Genomic DNA, 16,685 nt, shown 5'->3' with positions numbered 1-16,685 from the left:
AATTTAAATTATTTGATGAACTGACAGAAACAAATTAAATAATTTTGCTGAGCTGCCAAAAATAATAATATTTTCCGAACAAAATTGTTGGTTGGTATAAGAAAGTATAAATTAAAAATTGGTGATGTTTATCTAAGGATACAAACATGCAACTTTATTTTGTAATTATGTGAGTTTAATACTAAATAACGAAAGTACCCTCACCTAATCATTATCAAGGTACCAAGAAGATTTTTGGATTAAGAGGGAAAAAACAGTCATGTTTATAATTTTTTTTTTTTTTTTAAGAAACTATCTACCAGATCAACACTGCCGGAATAAGTTAACGATGTTAAATTCCTATAAATGCTAATTTTGCCTAAAAATAGTATCGTTAAATAATTGACTGCCGGAATAAGTTAACGATGTTAAATCTCCGTTGGAAATATTTGCTAAATGATCAAACATGTCGTTTGAATTCAACAATGATCATAATAACACATGATTCGGTAATAAATCAATAGACGATAAAGTTGATAGTGGACAAACCATATTTGGCTTGTACATTGCCTCCATACAGTGATTCTGAAGCAGTTATGGTTCATTTCAGGCTCTGCGAGGACCATGGTGAACTCGAGTTTTGCGTTTTGAACCCTTGCGTGCGAACTTAGACTCTCTGCTCACTTTAACACCATGAATCGGACTACCACCATCAGCATGTTGGCTCAAACCTGAGTCAGAACGATGGTCTTTCCTCACACCTACTCTAACACGATGGCTCCTCGGTCTCAGAGACTTTCTAAGACGTTCATCTTTTCTGCATTCTCGCCTCGATCTATGGTATGTGAACGACCCGTCATCATCATCAAGTACATCATCAGTATCACTGTTATCACCACAATCATCCTCTACATATCTGTGGTGTCTGCGTCTTCTTCTTATACGTTTAGAGTGTAGCAGATCATAACAGAAGAAACTACAGCAATAGCTAAGAATGTAGAACCAACAAGAGACAAAAACCCATACGAGTCTGCAGAAACCGTGGATGATACAATGCCAGAAACCAACTTTGTATAACATGTAAATGAAGAATAGAAAGAAGTAGGATACTATTAAGACTAAGGCGGCTTTCGCAAGATTAGCCACGCAGAAGTTCTCAACATAGCATATGAAATCCCACGGTGATGGACAAACCGAACTGTTCCAAGTAAGATTTGTTTGCGTTTCCGGTAAGCAAAATCAATAAACTTTAAAGTGTACTACTATATATATATATATAAGTGATGGCTTTGGGTGTTACCTGCAAGATTTTCCAGATAGAAAGTCAAGTGGAGAACCAAAGAAATTTCCGATAGAATGAGAGAAACCGGTGAAGAACGAGTCCATCACGTTACCCATCACGACCAAGTTTCCGATTTGGATTATTCTTCTAGATAACTTATACTTGTCTGTATCACTTGGCAGATTCAACAGACATAACAAGCCGATGGTATTAGAGAGCTTTGTAACTGCTTAAGATCTAAAGGTTACTGTTTTTTTTTTGGTCACCTATCTGGTGGTTACTGTTTATTTGCAGTTTTCCCCTGTTTTTCAATATAGTTCTTTTCTTTTTGTAAAAATAAAATAAAAGCAGAAACCAGTTGGGTACTACAAGTGTTATGTCTTCATTAACTCTACGAAATGAAATAAAAATATCCAAGAGGGGAAGATCAAACATCATCCAGAAGCCATAATTTCAGAGAAGGAACGGTCATATGATTAAGCCGGCCGGGGATGTGAAGGTTACGCTACTTAGAAAATGGATAACAATGAACAACATCTTGGATAGAAGAAGCTGATCAATCCATCCTTCCCTTTAGGATCCTCTCCTTAATCTCTGTTGGTGTTCTGTACAACATATCACCATGAAAGTACGTTTTAACAACCAATTTTGGATAACAAAATGTGGGGGAAGAAAAAAAAAGAAATGAGAACTTACACAATGTAAACATGTCCTCCCCAACCACTCAGACAATCACGGTCAACTGATGAGAGAAGTGCTTGTGATATTGTCTCGAACAATTCCTCAGCTTCCTGGAAATTCCCATTTTTGTTAAGTAAGAGTCTTTAATACATAGGTTTACATACAACGGAATATAGCTAACAAGCTCAATCATTCTAAGCGCAAAATTCTTTTTTTGAGAGAAAGGAGATCCCATCAGTTCAAACTTTAAACATCTCATGCCAAAAGGAAAATTGAAGATATCAAAGAGAAACTAACAGCTATTTCGATCCCTACGAGCATATGCACCCTAATTTTCAATCCAATTCAACATTCCAATTTAATATAAAGTCACGCTAAACCTTAAACCTAATAAACGTCAACACATAACTGTAGTGCATTGACAGGATTGGCGAATAAAACAACAGATGATAAAGTTTCTAGTTGACAAACCATGTCTGGCTTGTACATTGCCTCGCAGGCTCCATACAGCGATTCTGAAGCAGTTCCAGATACAACAAAATCTTTAGCCAATTCTCTGCATTTAGAAGAGAACAATCATTATCACATGTTCCCTGTGAAATCAAGTAATAAAGAGAAATAAAAAGGTTATATGCAACAAACACAAAATAGAGAAATGTATCAAAACATCGTAAGAAGAAAAAAAAGGGAAAAAGGAACCATGATCATTTCCCACTCATAGGATGCTGAGATAAATCCAACAATTCACAAACCCCAAAAGTGCAAGAAAGAACATCCACGAAACATATGGCTCAAGGACTATACAGACCACACTAACCAAGCTAATGACATCAAGATGTAAAAGGGAAAAGCTTGCATACGAATAGGAGATTTAACCAAGAAAAGATGTGAACATACTTGGCTCCAATCGAGTCCATCGTGCAAATGAAAGGTTTGTTATCGTCTCCCAAGCCAGCAATCACAGGTTGGCATAAGTAAGGACCAAATCTGAAATGAAACAGCTAAATCTGATTACCCTTCTAAATCAATGATTCAGAGACAGACTAAGCAAATCAGACATAGCCAGAATCGACTTGATAAAGTAGGCAGCTACATAAGTAAACAACACACGCACTGACCTCTTCTCGTAAAGAATGGCTGAGACGAGACTTGCGAAAGTTTCAGGCTTCATGTCTCTCTCTTCACGAAGCTGGTAAAGCTTATGACGAAACACCAGGCGCTGGTACCTTCAAACATCAAAGACAAACCGAGAGGAAAATCTCGTCAATTCACTTCAAAAATGTAAAAACAACATACAGAAATGGAACATGTGGAAGCTTGCACGATAGTTTACAGTGTTTGAACATCAGTAGCGAGACCAGAAAGGCCGATGAAGACACGATCGTGGATCTTAGAGATTCTCTGGAAATCAGTGGCGATAGTCTGTAGCTGGACACCGAGTCTCCGATCACTGGCGATGGCGAAGCAGTTCTTACCTACCATAGCAACAACGGCACTTCCATTGTACTCGAAGATCTGCATAGCCACAAATATCAGAGATTAAACCATTGATCCGTAAGACTATTAGAGTTTAAGGTTCCAGAGATTCAAATTAAGAAAAAAATCTGGGAGTGATAAACTTACCGACATCGGAAACTTAGGGTTTTCAGAGTATAATTTGGAGCTTTTCCGAACGGAGGAGAAATCTGGGAAGGTGGAGGGGAGAGAGAGTACTAAGTAAAGTCGACGACGGTGGCTTGGAGGAAAATCCAGCCGGACTTCTTCTTTTTCGCCTCCATTATAATAACTTGGGCCTAATTTAAGTAGGCTGCTGTTTCTTATTGGGCTTCCTGAGGAAAGTTAATTAAATATTGTCGAGATGTTCATTAATAGTTAAGGTCAATGGTCAACTAAACGATTTCACACAACTCCTCCTTGCCTGTGTGATTTCAGTTTTTTTCTAACTGGACTGGCGCTCTAAATTCCCGTTTGATACACACTTTCACTATCCCGTAGATTGTGTGACTTTATAAGTTGAGATTCGTTGAGATAGAGAGAATTGCAAAAGGAACAAACAATTTGAATTTTAGAAATATCATTGAGAAGTTACAAGTATAAATCAAGGATGGGTTCCCTAGGAAATAGTGATCTGAAGAACCAACAATGCGACACTAACTAATCAGGGATCCAAATATTGCATCAGCCAGAGAACTGCATTTTCTTCACGCATCATGAAAGCCTCACGTCTAGCAAAATTCCTTCTGACACTTGGGTGGAGCATAGTCTTGGCTTTATATAGTGCCACAACTAGTTTCATTATCTTCCGCAGATGTGTCCAGTTTTTTAATCGGCTGGGAAAACGACTGCAAGAGAGTTTTTTGTGCAGGTAACTCGGCGATGAAAAGCAACGTTTGAGCCCAACCAGCATATTCACCATATTTATCCACAAATGCTTCTGCCACTCGGCCGTGGAGTTTAGCTGTCAGTTTTGCACCAGCAAGGTCTGGCAGTAGATAATTTGTGGCGATCTGATCAATTCCTCATAACAGAACAAATAAGCTACTTTAGTCACCACCGAAAAATGTATTGAATTTAGTAACTACAGTATAAAGAAACCACAGATTCAATGAACTTGGTTACCTTCCAGACATGTGTGTCAACGGGAATGGCACTATGCTGATCAAGAGAAAACAGAGCTATGCAAGCTGCTACCTTTGGACCAACACCAGGTAACGTACACAGTGCAGCAACTGCCTCTTGGAGATCCAACTTGCGTAAAGAAAGAAGCCATTCATTGCCACCACCAGGCTTTGATTGCAAAGCATTCACTGTACCTGTTATGTATTTGGCTCTGCTCACCACAAGATGGGAACCAAAATCAGTGTTTGCAACTGAGATCATAACCAATCAGAGAAACAGCCACAAAATGTTCATCTAGCTAAGAACAAACATTAGCTTCAATGCTACGAATATATGGCCACATACAAAACAGAAGGTATAAGCTTCAAGCAACGGCTTAATCCTAAACGGCTAATTGAATACGATGCAACCAGTAATGTAGATGAAATCATTAAAAGGCAGTAAATTAGATAGTGTGATGAAGCACCTGTAACCAAAACCAGCCTTTCTAAGCTCTGCTTCAGAAACCTTAGATAAACGGTCCAATGATGGGAACTGATGAAACTCAAATCCTTCAACGTCACCCAAATGTGATCCTAAACACGAGACGAAATCCACCATCTTCGTAATCCTCGCGATATTATTGTTCGACGAGCACAAAAACTGAATTAAGCACTCAAGCGGATCCTGTCTCAGCACACGAGCACCACGAAGATGTTTCGCCAGCTCTCCGAAACGAGGATCCTTCTTCGAGAAATCAGACCATAGCTCAGCTAACGATATCTCAGCATTGAGAAAATCGAGCAGCGCAAGCTCCGCGGATTTAGGGCTAGTGCTACAATGGACGCAGTAAGAAACTGTATCGTCTCCTGGACACTGGCGGAGAGAAACGAGGTGAGGTCCAATCGTTCCGCTGTATTGAATCACTCCAGTCTGCTTCCACCGGAATGTTTGGCCCGTCGGAAAAGTTAACGGTAGAGTAAGCTCCGTGTGGGTGAGTTTTAATGGGAACCATTTTGGTGCTCCTGTTCTGTGTAGCTTCTGTTTTAGAATCGGTGTGACCGGCGGAGACAGAGGTGGTTTCGTGGTGGCAGAGATCGACGGCGGAGATGTAGCTCGAGGTCTCTTCATCGCCGTTGCTCGTTAACGGCACGCCACACCAGTATTTGTGCGTTACGGACGACTAATTAATTATACCAAACCGGTTTAGCCAATTGGAACTTAATAAAATAATCGTTTCGGCTTTATCTCTTTCAATCAATCTAAACCAAAGCCAATTTTATAAACCGAAGTATAAACCAAAATCGGATTGGATGGTGATTCTTGCATGAACGCTAAAGAGAATCGAATTATCTCTCTCTCTCGAACTTCAATCAATGCAATTCTCATTACTCATTAGTTTGTGTTAAGTACCAAAATTTGGCGACATCATTGGTCTTTGGACTCAAACTAAATAATAACAGCATAGCCAAAACATTCACATTTTTTTTTTTAATGACATTTTGGAGTTCATTGATTCGAGCTGTCTTTCTAAGCAAGTTCTATTTTTATGATATCTCTCTTATCCACTTCTTTTGGTGGTCTATAAACGTAAAGAATATAAAGCGTCAATGTTGTCACAATAGTTCTCTCTAGCGCAAGCGCTGAAGGTAAATTATGTCTTCAAGTTGAGATTGAGTTGTGCTCACGATTAATCTAAACCGGAAGAGTAAGACTATCATTTAGATAAGATGTCTTTCGAAACAATTTAGCTTTATTTTGCTGACAATATTATTTAGATTTGGCTTTATTTTGCTTACAATATTTCTTATGGTATATAATGAAAAAGGTCTGTTTTGACAAGAAACAGACGAGGCAGAAGCGGGATGGTGCGGTAGTTTGGGCTTCGAAGATGATCTCGTTCGAGTTCATAGCAGTTTCAACAACTCAGGTTCTAATTATGCGGGGTAGGGTTGTTGTAAAGGCGAAAGAGACTATCCTTTATTCTGGCTGTTCTGGGTTCTCGAAATTCTCAGCAATGTAGAGTTCATAGTGGTACGTGAAATCTTCCTGGTCATTTGAGCAAAGAGTAGTGCTGGCCTGTCTTCGTAGGCGGTAACGCAACGACAACCATATTGGCTAGTGCCTAGGGGTAAGTAATTGAAACTTGAAGTATCAAACGAGAATTGAACCAAGTTTTGATATTCTTGACCAGCCGACTAGGCTACTAGGTACAGCTACAAGTTCGACCATCTTATCTGTTTGAATACTAATCATAATTGTTTGTTTATTCAAAGCATTGGTGCTTAGTACCCACCCATATTAGAAGTCAAAGATAAAAGTTCGACCATTTTATCTGTCTTTTTATTTCTTTTTTTACGTTTTCAATTTAATTTCTATATATGTGTAAACATATTTTCTTATTTTTTAAATTTTAAACTTTTTTAGGTTTTTTAAAATATTTTCGTGATTGCTTATATTTTGCATTTGTTTTGCTTACCAAAACATATTGATTCTTTACTATTTTCTTAACAAATTAGCCGCAATGTAAACCAATATTATCTACGTCATGATATATTGATCATGCTATATTGAATAAAAATTCTACTTAATAGATTTAGTAAATTTTAATTCTATTATATATTTGTATTTCACATTTATATACCATAACATCTTTAATTATCTAGTACTTTCTTAAGAAATTAGTCTATAAGTAGTTAATGTAAACCAATATCATCTACGTTTACATATTTTAAAAATATAAAAAAATCAGTAAAATGACATTTTCATAACATTTTCATGAAATAGTAAATTTATTTCAATAGTGAAAATCTTTTATTCTAGACTAGATGTTTAAAATTTTGGAGTTATCCACGGTCAGTATTATCTTATCGGTTTTGTTTGTGTAATGCTAAGCCTAATTGAAAAATCGTCAGAGAACGGTATCATTGTAAACCGAAGTGAATTTGATTATAACCGAAATCGGTTTGGTTACGAAGCTTGAATTTTGAAGTCAAACCTCCGTCTTTCGACCCTCTTATTCTTACAGAAGGTTAGATCGTTGTAGAGAATGAATAAATTTAGAGACCAAAGAAGGCAATGGCGAAATAAATTCCGAGAAAAAGGTTTACTGTGTTGCTCGCGAGCTAGAAATCAGAGCGACTTGGAGCAGAGAAGAGTAGAAGACAAAGAAAGCAATTCTTATACTTTTGGTTCTTCCTTTGATTCCACAGAAACCAAACCTCACTATTCTCCATCTTCGTCCACAAGAATGCCAGCTTCTGAAGGTAAAATTGCAATATAGAAACGAGTTTCTCATCTTTTATCTCCCTCAAAATCCGAATTTGAATTGGGATTTGACTTACCCATATAGATCGTATTTATGGGTAATTTTACTTTTGCGAGGAGCCGTATGAATTGAATTACCCTTTTTTACAATTCCATCGCAGATAGAAGAGGGAAATGGAAACGACGGAAGCGAGGGGGGTTATCGGCGGCGAGGAAACCGAAACAAGAGGAGGAAGATATTGAGGAAGAAGACGAAGAGAACAACAACCACAACAACGAAGAAATGGATGATGTTGATAATGCCGATGAGCTTCAGCAGAACGGCGGCGTAACTCCCGATCCGGGACACCGTATTGGCGAGGTAGTTGAAGATTCCGGTTCGCGAATCTCTGATTTCCCCTCTGTGGTTAAGCGGGTTGTGATCCGGCCACACGCGTCTGTAACGGCTGTTGTGGCTGCTGAGAGAGCTGGTTTGATTGGGGAGACTAGAGGGCAAGGTTTGCTTCCCGCTTTGGAGAATATTTCGTTTGGGCAATTGCAAGCGCTGTCTACTGTACCGGCTGATGCTTTGTCCCTTGATCTTGAGAGGAGTGATGGAACGACTTCGGCTTATGTTATCTCCCCACCACCTATCATGGAAGGAGAAGGAGTTGTTAAACGGTTTGGGGATCTGGTTCATGTCTTGCCTATGCATTCAGGTTTTGTTTTCTCTTCTCCTTCAATTCATTATTTTGCATATAAATTGAAGACATGGAAGTGTTGACTATGTTGAAATGCTCCTTTATGTTAGAATTGTGAGGCTTAATGCAGTATCAGCTTTTGCTGGTTGGTACTAGTATTGTAGTAGTCATAAGGGTTAACCACAAATTTGTCAACATGTGAATCTGCTGGGGTGGGGCTCGGCCTCCGAACCGTACGTGGGGTTAATCTCTATTACAAATTCTTTGTGTATTTTGGTGCCTCTCTCTAACCTGATAACTAGTATCGGCTCCTTTTCTTAAGATATCCCAAAGGGTTCTTATGGCCGTAGCTTCTAAATGTATAAGTTCTTATCTTCCTTTTGTCTGGTGCATTGTTCTTTGTTTACATTACTCTGAAAGCAACTTCATTTCATATCAGATGTTTCTTATGGTCTTTGTAATGGAAAGGGAGAGGTATTAGAACTTTTACACATCTTCTATCTAAAAAATTAGAATAACTGCTGGCTTTGAGTATCCCTAGGTTTCTTGAGTGGATTATATAAGTGATGTCCTCAAATTTTTACTTGGGCTATGTTCTTGTAGTTCTGGTTCAGATGTATCCTGGTTTCCCTCTTTTAGTATAATTATATTTCTGGTATTTTGGCTCCCAGTGCTCAAATTTGTTGTTTTTACTTTTGCTGTTACATTTGAACAGATTGGTTTGCACCAAACACAGTGGATCGGCTTGAGAGGCAAGTGGTGCCACAATTCTTCTCTGGAAAATCGCCAAATCATACACCCGAAAGTTATATGGAATTCAGGAACGCCATTGTTTCAAAATATGTGGAGAACCCTGAAAAGACACTGACGATTTCTGATTGCCAAGGATTGGTAGATGGTGTTGACGTTGAAGATTTTGCACGAGTATTCCGTTTTCTTGATCACTGGGGAATAATCAATTACTGTGCCACTGCCCAGTCACATCCCGGACCCTCTAGAGATGTATTGGATGTTAGGGAGGATACAAATGGTGAGGTCCACGTGCCATCTGCTGCTTTAACTTCTATTGATAGTTTGATCAAATTTGACAAGCCCAACTGTAGACACAAGGGGGTTGAAGTCTATTCATCCTTGTCAAGCTTGGATGGTGATATCCCTGACTTGGACATCAGAATTCGTGAACACCTTTGTGATAATCATTGCAACCATTGTTCTCAACCGCTTCCAACTGTGTATTTCCAGTCGCAAAAGAAGGTTCCTAGTCTTCTTTCCCTTACGTATTGCTTTTTGTCTATCATCATCTATTAATTCCAGCTAGCAATGTTATAGACTCACAACCTTATTTGCTTACAATTTCGGATATTAGAGTCCTTCTAACTAAAGGGTCTTCATCTCTACTTTACAGGGGGATATACTCTTATGCTCTGATTGTTTTCACCATGGAAGATTTGTTGTTGGACATTCTTGTCTTGACTTTGTAAGAGTGGATCCATCCAAATTTTATGGCGATCAAGATGGAGACAATTGGACTGATCAGGAAACTCTCTTGCTTCTTGAAGCTGTGGAACTCTACAATGAAAATTGGGTTCAAATTGCAGATCATGTTGGTTCCAAATCAAAGGCTCAATGCATTCTTCATTTTCTTCGATTACCTGTGGAGGATGGTCTTTTGGATAATGTTGAGGTTCCAGGCGTAACTAATTCGGAAAACCCTACAAATGGATATGACCACAAAGGAACAGATTCAAATGGGGATTTACCTGGTGATTTTGTTTTCTTTATCTCAAACTATTTGTAGCACTGACGTAGTGGCTTTGGTTATGCTCTTTGTCATGCCATACTCATTGTCAATTTGCCTATGCAGTATATTCGGAGCAAGATTCTGACACTGAGATCAAGCTTCCCTTTGTGAAGTCTCCGAATCCTGTTATGGCATTGGTTTGTGAATTTTTTCTGCTGCAAATTTCATATGCTCTTCTCATTAGCCTTATGATTTCACCAGTTAGAGATATCTGATCCATGAATCGGTTGATCTGGGACCTAAATTGCATGCATGTTTTGAGTGAAAAAATTGTCCTCTAGTAGATGTAAGTACAGGATTATGAGGATCTGATACCGAAACATTTTAGGTTGCATTTTTGGCATCAGCTGTTGGACCTCGAGTTGCTGCATCCTGTGCCCATGAGTCCCTTGCGGTTTTATCTGAGGATGATAGGTTAGTGTATTCCATTATCCTTATCCATTTTAGAGAGATCTTTGTAGTGTGAATTCAGTTTAATAAATACTATGGACTATACTGAAACTTCTCAATCTATCAAGGATGAAATCCGAGGAAGTGCGAGGGAAAGAAGCTGGAGAAAATCAGCAGCAAGATGGTAAGGCAGTTACATGTTTGTTCTTCTCTTCACAGTGATTATCGGCTGTTTTCTTTTAACCTAATCTTCAATACCTGCATCCTTTAATTGTAAAAGAAAACTCAGGAGCACTTAAAACATCGAGCCAAAATGGAGCAGAGCCAACGACTCCACTGCCACAGGATAAGGTTATGGTAGCATTTAGAGCCGGTCTATCAGCTGCAGCAACGAAAGCAAAATTGTTTGCCGATCATGAAGAACGTGAGATCCAAAGACTTTCTGCAAATATTGTAAATCACCAGGTAAGTACCGAAACCTGTTGCTGATGATAATTTGGATAGTTGGTTAATTATTTGGTCGATAGCGTTTCTTGCTGATATCATTAAAAAACGCAGCTGAAGAGGATGGAGCTGAAGCTAAAGCAGTTTGCAGAAATTGAGACATTGTTGATGAAAGAATGTGAACAAGTAGAGAAAACCCGTCAGAGATTTGCTGGAGAACGAGCCCGTATGCTCTCAGCAAGATTTGGATCACCTGGAGGAATCTCTCCACAGACTAATAATAGTAGTCTCCAAGGGATGTCTCTATCCACAGGTAGTAACAACATCAATACTCTACTGCAGCAGCAGCAACAACAAATTTCAGCAACTTCTCAACCAAGCATCATCCCGGGATTCAGCAACAACCCGCAAGTCCATGCGCAGATGCAGTTCATGGCACGACAACAACAACAACAACAGCAACATCAACAGCAACAAGCCTTCTCGTTTGGCCCAAGATTACCTCTCAATGCAATACAAACGAACGCAGGATCAACGGCTTCACCAAATGTGATGTTTGGCAACAACCAACTTAATAACCCAGGAGGTGGAGCAGCATCATCATCCATCAACCAACCCTCGTTTAGTCACCCGATGGTTAGGTCTTCCACGGGTTCAGGCTCAGGGTCCGGTTTAGGCTTAAACTGAGACCAATCTCTTTAGCTTACTTAGCTTATCAGTATCCATATTTAAATATTTTGCCTTGTTATTTTGTCAAATTGGCGTTGAGACCGTAGTAGTGTTGTCCTAAGTTAGTGTCTTGTAGTATCAAAAATCATCGTTGTGAATTAAACAGTTACCAATCTTCATGTCTTGTCTCTGTCTCTCTTTCTTCCCCAAATATTCGTTCTGACAATATAGACAGTTACATTATAAAAAATGTACATTCGTTATCGTTGTCGCAATTGAAAAACTCAACTCAAATCCTTTTTTATTAAAATTATTAAATTTTCTATAATAAAAAACAATAATTTTTATGGCTAACCGAGACGAGAATGAGTCATCATTAAAATGTTTTTTTTCTCGTAAGAGCTCAAATCCGAATCAGTTCGTTTCAGCGGCGAACCACGGCGAGAGGAGGAGAATGACGATTTCGGCGAACTCCACCTAGATGAAACCGATCCCTGCCTTGAATCTTCCGACAGAGAAAACGTTGTTCCCGATTCATAGAAATTCTCAGACTCCGACAATGATGGTGATGATGATGATTCCTGACCTGTCTTTTTTACACCACCGCTCTTACTCTTCCTCGACCCAAAGAATGACTTCGGGAAAAAACACCCGCGAAAAGAACCACCGGCTCGAGGGGAAGAAGATCGGAAATATGGAGTCGGAGGTCCTGAACAGTGAGAGTCGGAATCTGAAGGCGACTCGAGCTTGAAAGACGAAGGAGGATCGAAGGGAGAAACGGGCCGGCTTCTGGATTCAGACGACGACGGAGATGACGAACTCGACGGCGGGAATGGTTTTAGTTTGAGAGGAGCAAGTTTTTTGGGAGGTTGAAGAAGACTTGGGTGATGACCATCATCATCATCATCATCACCGGGTCGGGTTTTGGGCACACCGGGTCGGACCTCCCACGTAAACGGCACAGCTCCGGGTCTCTTGAAAGAATCGTCACCATCGACCATTGGGATACAATACAAAAGAATCGAGACTAGTTTCAATTTTCAAGGCATCATCATTGTCATATAACAACAACAACATTACACTACTTATAGTTTTGACCAATTATTTTTAGAACGTATCCAGATTTTTTTGACAGTTTATAAAAGATTCAACGAATTTGTGTGTTGTTTGACAGCATTTATTTTTTATTTATGGCAACATTACTAATGTTTTTCCATACATTTGGATGTGTATATCCGAACCTTCTTTTTATGTGGTTGTGGAGAATCTTGGTAACTAATACACTTGTATTTTTTTGCATTTTCGGAGGATTTTGACTAATCTGACTATTAAGGGGTATAGAAACAAATATTATTCAAAATCTATACTATATTTGTTTCTATATTTTGGGATTTCATATCTTTACTAGTAAACCAGTAAAGCAACACATTCGAACATTTTTTTTACTCAAGACATCAATCATTGCTTACATTTCTTGTTGGATAGAAACTTCTTCACAGTATATGGCCAATATCAAAGAGATGGATACATTAATCAATACAACAGAAGACATAAGTTTCAATAAATCTTTCTTACAACAATAACAATGTCTTATGTCTATCAAGCTTTCTCAAAACTTCCTTGCAATTGAATGTTTCTGTTGTGAAAGAATGCATAAATCTTTTGCATACACAACATGTTCATCCTTGACAAGGCTGTCTGAATACAAAGTTAACGATCAAGTTGGAGATTATATATGTCCAACAACAGTAGTACTACGTACACTATCCCCTATCACATTCAGTTTCTGTTATTACATATGTTTACATATTAAGTGAAAATTTTACTATAAAATGGTAATGATTTTATTGATTAAGATGTTAATTATATTGATCCTATAACGTCTTTCATACTGTAATAATGATGTATGAAACGATTTTACCCAAAAAAAGTTGTCAACAGATTCTGTAATTTGATGCCATAAAATACATCTAACAGATCTCTTAAAACAATATCTCTGCAGCAACACATACGAGTAATAACTAATAACCATAAAAAGGTCATAACGCTCCAACTTTTATCAAAACAAAATCCAAATGCAGACAGAGCTTCATGTGTTTGCTTTAGAAGTCTTGAGCCATTTCTGAGAGGGCACAAATTGTATTGCTTGCCACATCAAGAAGCTGCAAGTACTCATCCGCCCCATCTACAAGTCGCTGGATACATTAAAAAGAAAAGATATGAGATATTTAATAACCATTTGAGGCACATTGATTTAGCAAGATTGCAACATATCTACAGTCATATTGATCTCACTTAAGTCTTAAAACTAACTCCATAAAAGAGACGCATGTAAGGAAAATCATTACAGGAAGTCGTCCTACCTTATCAGTTTCAGCTAAACATTTGCAGATCTTAGCCTTTTGCATGTCTGTTATGTCATTGTCAGCCTCCACAACTATATCAAATAGCTGAAAGAGAGTTGTATAGAAGTGGTTATAGCCACAATTGCATTACTTTATATGGGGTAAATAAATAAGAGAGGGAAGGAGAAAACCTGATTGATGACTTGAGATGCAGGATATCCTTCAGCAACTATGTCATCCACTTCCTTGTTTGCAATATCGAAATCACCACTTTTGCATGCAGCAAAAAGTTTATTGACTACCTCCAAGGGAACTACCTGATAGATTCGTAAGACGGCCAAATTAACCGTCATAAAGTCTGACTTAAGTTGAACTTGCCATACACTTATGCAAAACTTGGTTAACTCATCCTTACCCCAGACACATTGAGTAAATCTGTAGAAGTTATTGTTGATCCAAACAACCGAGCCCCACTCTGTAATATTCAGGCAGAAAGACTGATTCACATTTCTATTGTCAAATTCATTCAATAACAAACGTTCTCAGATAGTTATCTTACCTGCAGGTATGTGATGGCCCTACGGAGATCCCCTTGTGATATGGAGCTCAAAGTTGAAAGAGCCTAAATGGGAAATAACTATAATAAATAGCTGTCACAAAACTAAAACAACAAGGCGAACCTTAAAGCATTTGTTCACACCTCTCCACCAAGGTTGAGACCTTCTTCATTACAAATATGTAATATACGGTGAGTCATGATTTCTTCAGAAAGTGGTTTAAATCTGAACTTTGCACACCTGGAAGCAAGAGGCTCTATGATCCTAAAGAGCATGAAATCAAAGTTATAAGGGTGATCAATATCAGATAGCTCAGCTCCACTGATATGTTCTTTGTTATGAATTTGAGTATACAAAAGTTCAACAAATAGCTCACTATGAGCATGTTCCCATAACAAAAATAAACGAAAAAGCAATATTTAACATAACCAGAGTGAAAATTGGAGACCAATTGAAAGGGAGATGCAAATGAGAAAAGAAGAAAAAGGCCATTGAGACAAAATTACCTGCTTATGTAATTACAGATGAAAACGAATCTGGTGACTTTGGAGTAAGTTTCCATTGTGCGCCTCAAGGCATTCTGGACAGTCAATAAATAGTTCAAGGTAGATACATATCAAGCATACAAATGCGGTACTGAAAGATGTTCCATATACCTGAGCATCTTCTGTCATCGAATCCGCCTCATCTAGAATGATGATCTTAAACGATGGGCATGGATAACCGCTGAAGAATCAAATTGTAGGTCTTAGAGGAAATGAAAACCGCAGACAGATTAGAAAGAAAAAAAACTTAACAAAAAGCAAACAAGAATTACACACCCTTGACGGTAATTAGACCCAACAGCAACAGCAGCAAAATCCTTGATCTTTGTCCGAACAACATTAATGCCTCTGTCATCACTCGCATTCAGCTCCAACACCCTAGACTTGTATAGTTCAGGTCTGTAAAAAATCTTTCGTTAGTTTCACATCCCCATGGTAAATCCACAGAATTTGACCTTGCAATCACAACAATATGAAATAACAAAACAATGACAGTCTCATGAAAATACATTTGTAATATCACTACCAAAAGAAGCTGAAACTAATCCATATGAGACAACAAGTAAATTAGCTTCAATTTGCTAGAAAGAGGAGACAATCTGAACATAAAAACCGAATAAACACTTACATAGCAAAACCACAATATAAACTGCTATTATGACTCCACATCTTAATATACCGTCTAGCTACCTAGTGAGACAACTTGGTATATCATTATGCAACCACAAAGACTGAGAGTTCAAATTATCTCAGCATCTGCATCACTTTTCGAGTTATCTAAATCACAAAGTTGAATGTATCATATTCAAGATCACAAGGTCTAATACAAGTTAAACACACACTAATGAATCAATCATTGTGCAGTGACCAGTGCACACACTACTGCATAACTTAAAATAAAAAGCATCAGATGATTGAGTACCCAAATAGCTGGTGGGCGATGGCAAGTGCAGTAGTGGTTTTTCCGGTTCCTGGCGGTCCATAAAAGAGCATGTGCGGGCACTACAACATGAAACAAAAGGAAAATCAAAAACCCAGAATTTAGAGCCAAATTCGACATCTAGGGTTTTCATATGTGTATCCGAAGGTGAACCCAATGCACAAAATCGAAATTTGAAAAATAGCAGAGAGTTATAGTGAAATTACATCAGCCGTCTCGAGAGTGTTGGTGAGGACCCGAACCACCTCTTCCTGGTGAGCCACGTCCTTAACCTGCTTCGGCCGGCTGAAACCAAATCGGAAACAATGAGTTAGTAAAATCCGATACAGTTTCCGTCAACGGAGAAAAGATCAGTAAGAAACCGTACTATTTCTCAACCCATGGCTGTGAGCTCTGAAGAACTGGCGCCATTCCTCTCTTCGCCTTTTTGTTAAATTTTCTCTTCCTTAAATTTTCTCTTCCCTATTCAGCCAGTGTGACGGAGACTTCTTACAAACATTGTACGAC

The 16,685-nt window shown here is 38.5% G+C and overlaps 6 protein-coding genes across 9 annotated transcripts; 1 reads left to right on the top strand and 5 right to left on the bottom strand.

Annotated features, from left to right (window-relative positions):
• Positions 1 to 496: 496 nt before the first annotated feature.
• LOC17898919 lies at positions 497 to 1,485 on the bottom strand. Its single transcript, XM_006303181.2, has 2 exons — positions 1,280 to 1,485; positions 497 to 1,177 (listed from the first exon to the last, which is right to left on the bottom strand). Exons 1-2 carry the CDS (start codon positions 1,375 to 1,377, stop codon positions 586 to 588), a joined length of 690 nt encoding a protein of 229 aa, XP_006303243.1. The 5' UTR covers positions 1,378 to 1,485; the 3' UTR covers positions 497 to 585.
• A 137-nt stretch (positions 1,486 to 1,622) lies between these two features.
• LOC17898956 (proteasome subunit beta type-3-A) lies at positions 1,623 to 3,683 on the bottom strand. 2 transcript variants are annotated; one of them, XM_006304072.2, is made up of 7 exons: positions 3,566 to 3,683; positions 3,276 to 3,457; positions 3,061 to 3,168; positions 2,840 to 2,929; positions 2,414 to 2,498; positions 1,958 to 2,052; positions 1,623 to 1,866 (listed from the first exon to the last, which is right to left on the bottom strand). In XM_006304072.2, exons 1-7 carry the CDS (start codon positions 3,569 to 3,571, stop codon positions 1,818 to 1,820), a joined length of 615 nt encoding a protein of 204 aa, XP_006304134.2. In that variant the 5' UTR covers positions 3,572 to 3,683; the 3' UTR covers positions 1,623 to 1,817. The 2 variants fall into 2 exon arrangements, with proteins under 2 accessions (XP_006304134.2, XP_023645420.1); XM_023789652.1 differs by lacking the exon at positions 3,566 to 3,683 and having other exon boundaries at positions 3,276 to 3,463.
• A 297-nt stretch (positions 3,684 to 3,980) lies between these two features.
• LOC17897208 (N-glycosylase/DNA lyase OGG1) lies at positions 3,981 to 5,711 on the bottom strand. 2 transcript variants are annotated; one of them, XM_006305092.2, is made up of 3 exons: positions 5,028 to 5,711; positions 4,562 to 4,772; positions 3,981 to 4,449 (listed from the first exon to the last, which is right to left on the bottom strand). In XM_006305092.2, the coding sequence occupies exons 1-3, from the start codon at positions 5,669 to 5,671 to the stop codon at positions 4,213 to 4,215; spliced, it is 1,092 nt and encodes a 363-aa protein (XP_006305154.1). In that variant the 5' UTR covers positions 5,672 to 5,711; the 3' UTR covers positions 3,981 to 4,212. The 2 variants fall into 2 exon arrangements, with proteins under 2 accessions (XP_006305154.1, XP_023645622.1); XM_023789854.1 differs by having other exon boundaries at positions 4,390 to 4,460.
• A 1,910-nt stretch (positions 5,712 to 7,621) lies between these two features.
• Positions 7,622 to 12,054, top strand: LOC17900381 (SWI/SNF complex subunit SWI3C). Of its 2 annotated transcripts, none has more exons than XM_023789426.1 (9): positions 7,622 to 7,806; positions 7,969 to 8,505; positions 9,203 to 9,741; positions 9,893 to 10,250; positions 10,352 to 10,425; positions 10,617 to 10,702; positions 10,807 to 10,862; positions 10,968 to 11,143; positions 11,237 to 12,054. In XM_023789426.1, the coding sequence occupies exons 1-9, from the start codon at positions 7,791 to 7,793 to the stop codon at positions 11,807 to 11,809; spliced, it is 2,415 nt and encodes an 804-aa protein (XP_023645194.1). In that variant the 5' UTR covers positions 7,622 to 7,790; the 3' UTR covers positions 11,810 to 12,054. The 2 variants fall into 2 exon arrangements, with proteins under 2 accessions (XP_023645194.1, XP_023645193.1); XM_023789425.1 differs by having other exon boundaries at positions 10,959 to 11,143.
• Positions 12,055 to 12,076: 22 nt separating this feature from the next.
• On the bottom strand, positions 12,077 to 12,923 carry LOC17898109. The gene has a single exon (XM_006304132.2). It carries the CDS (start codon positions 12,790 to 12,792, stop codon positions 12,142 to 12,144), a length of 651 nt encoding a protein of 216 aa, XP_006304194.1. The 5' UTR covers positions 12,793 to 12,923; the 3' UTR covers positions 12,077 to 12,141.
• Positions 12,924 to 13,668: 745 nt separating this feature from the next.
• LOC17897708 (replication factor C subunit 4) lies at positions 13,669 to 16,604 on the bottom strand. Its single transcript, XM_023790009.1, has 12 exons — positions 16,546 to 16,604; positions 16,385 to 16,463; positions 16,161 to 16,240; positions 15,515 to 15,637; positions 15,350 to 15,419; positions 15,200 to 15,273; positions 14,837 to 14,957; positions 14,696 to 14,758; positions 14,552 to 14,611; positions 14,328 to 14,453; positions 14,155 to 14,241; positions 13,669 to 13,986 (listed from the first exon to the last, which is right to left on the bottom strand). Exons 1-12 carry the CDS (start codon positions 16,587 to 16,589, stop codon positions 13,894 to 13,896), a joined length of 1,020 nt encoding a protein of 339 aa, XP_023645777.1. The 5' UTR covers positions 16,590 to 16,604; the 3' UTR covers positions 13,669 to 13,893.
• Between the last annotated feature and the right edge of the window lie 81 nt (positions 16,605 to 16,685).

The sequence above is a fragment of the Capsella rubella genome, unplaced genomic scaffold (assembly GCF_000375325.1).
Source record: "Capsella rubella cultivar Monte Gargano unplaced genomic scaffold, Caprub1_0 scaffold_1, whole genome shotgun sequence".
In the NCBI taxonomy this organism is placed as follows: domain Eukaryota; kingdom Viridiplantae; phylum Streptophyta; class Magnoliopsida; order Brassicales; family Brassicaceae; genus Capsella; species Capsella rubella.
Note: the sequence above shows the minus strand (reverse complement) of the source record. Positions and strands in the feature narration are given on the sequence as shown.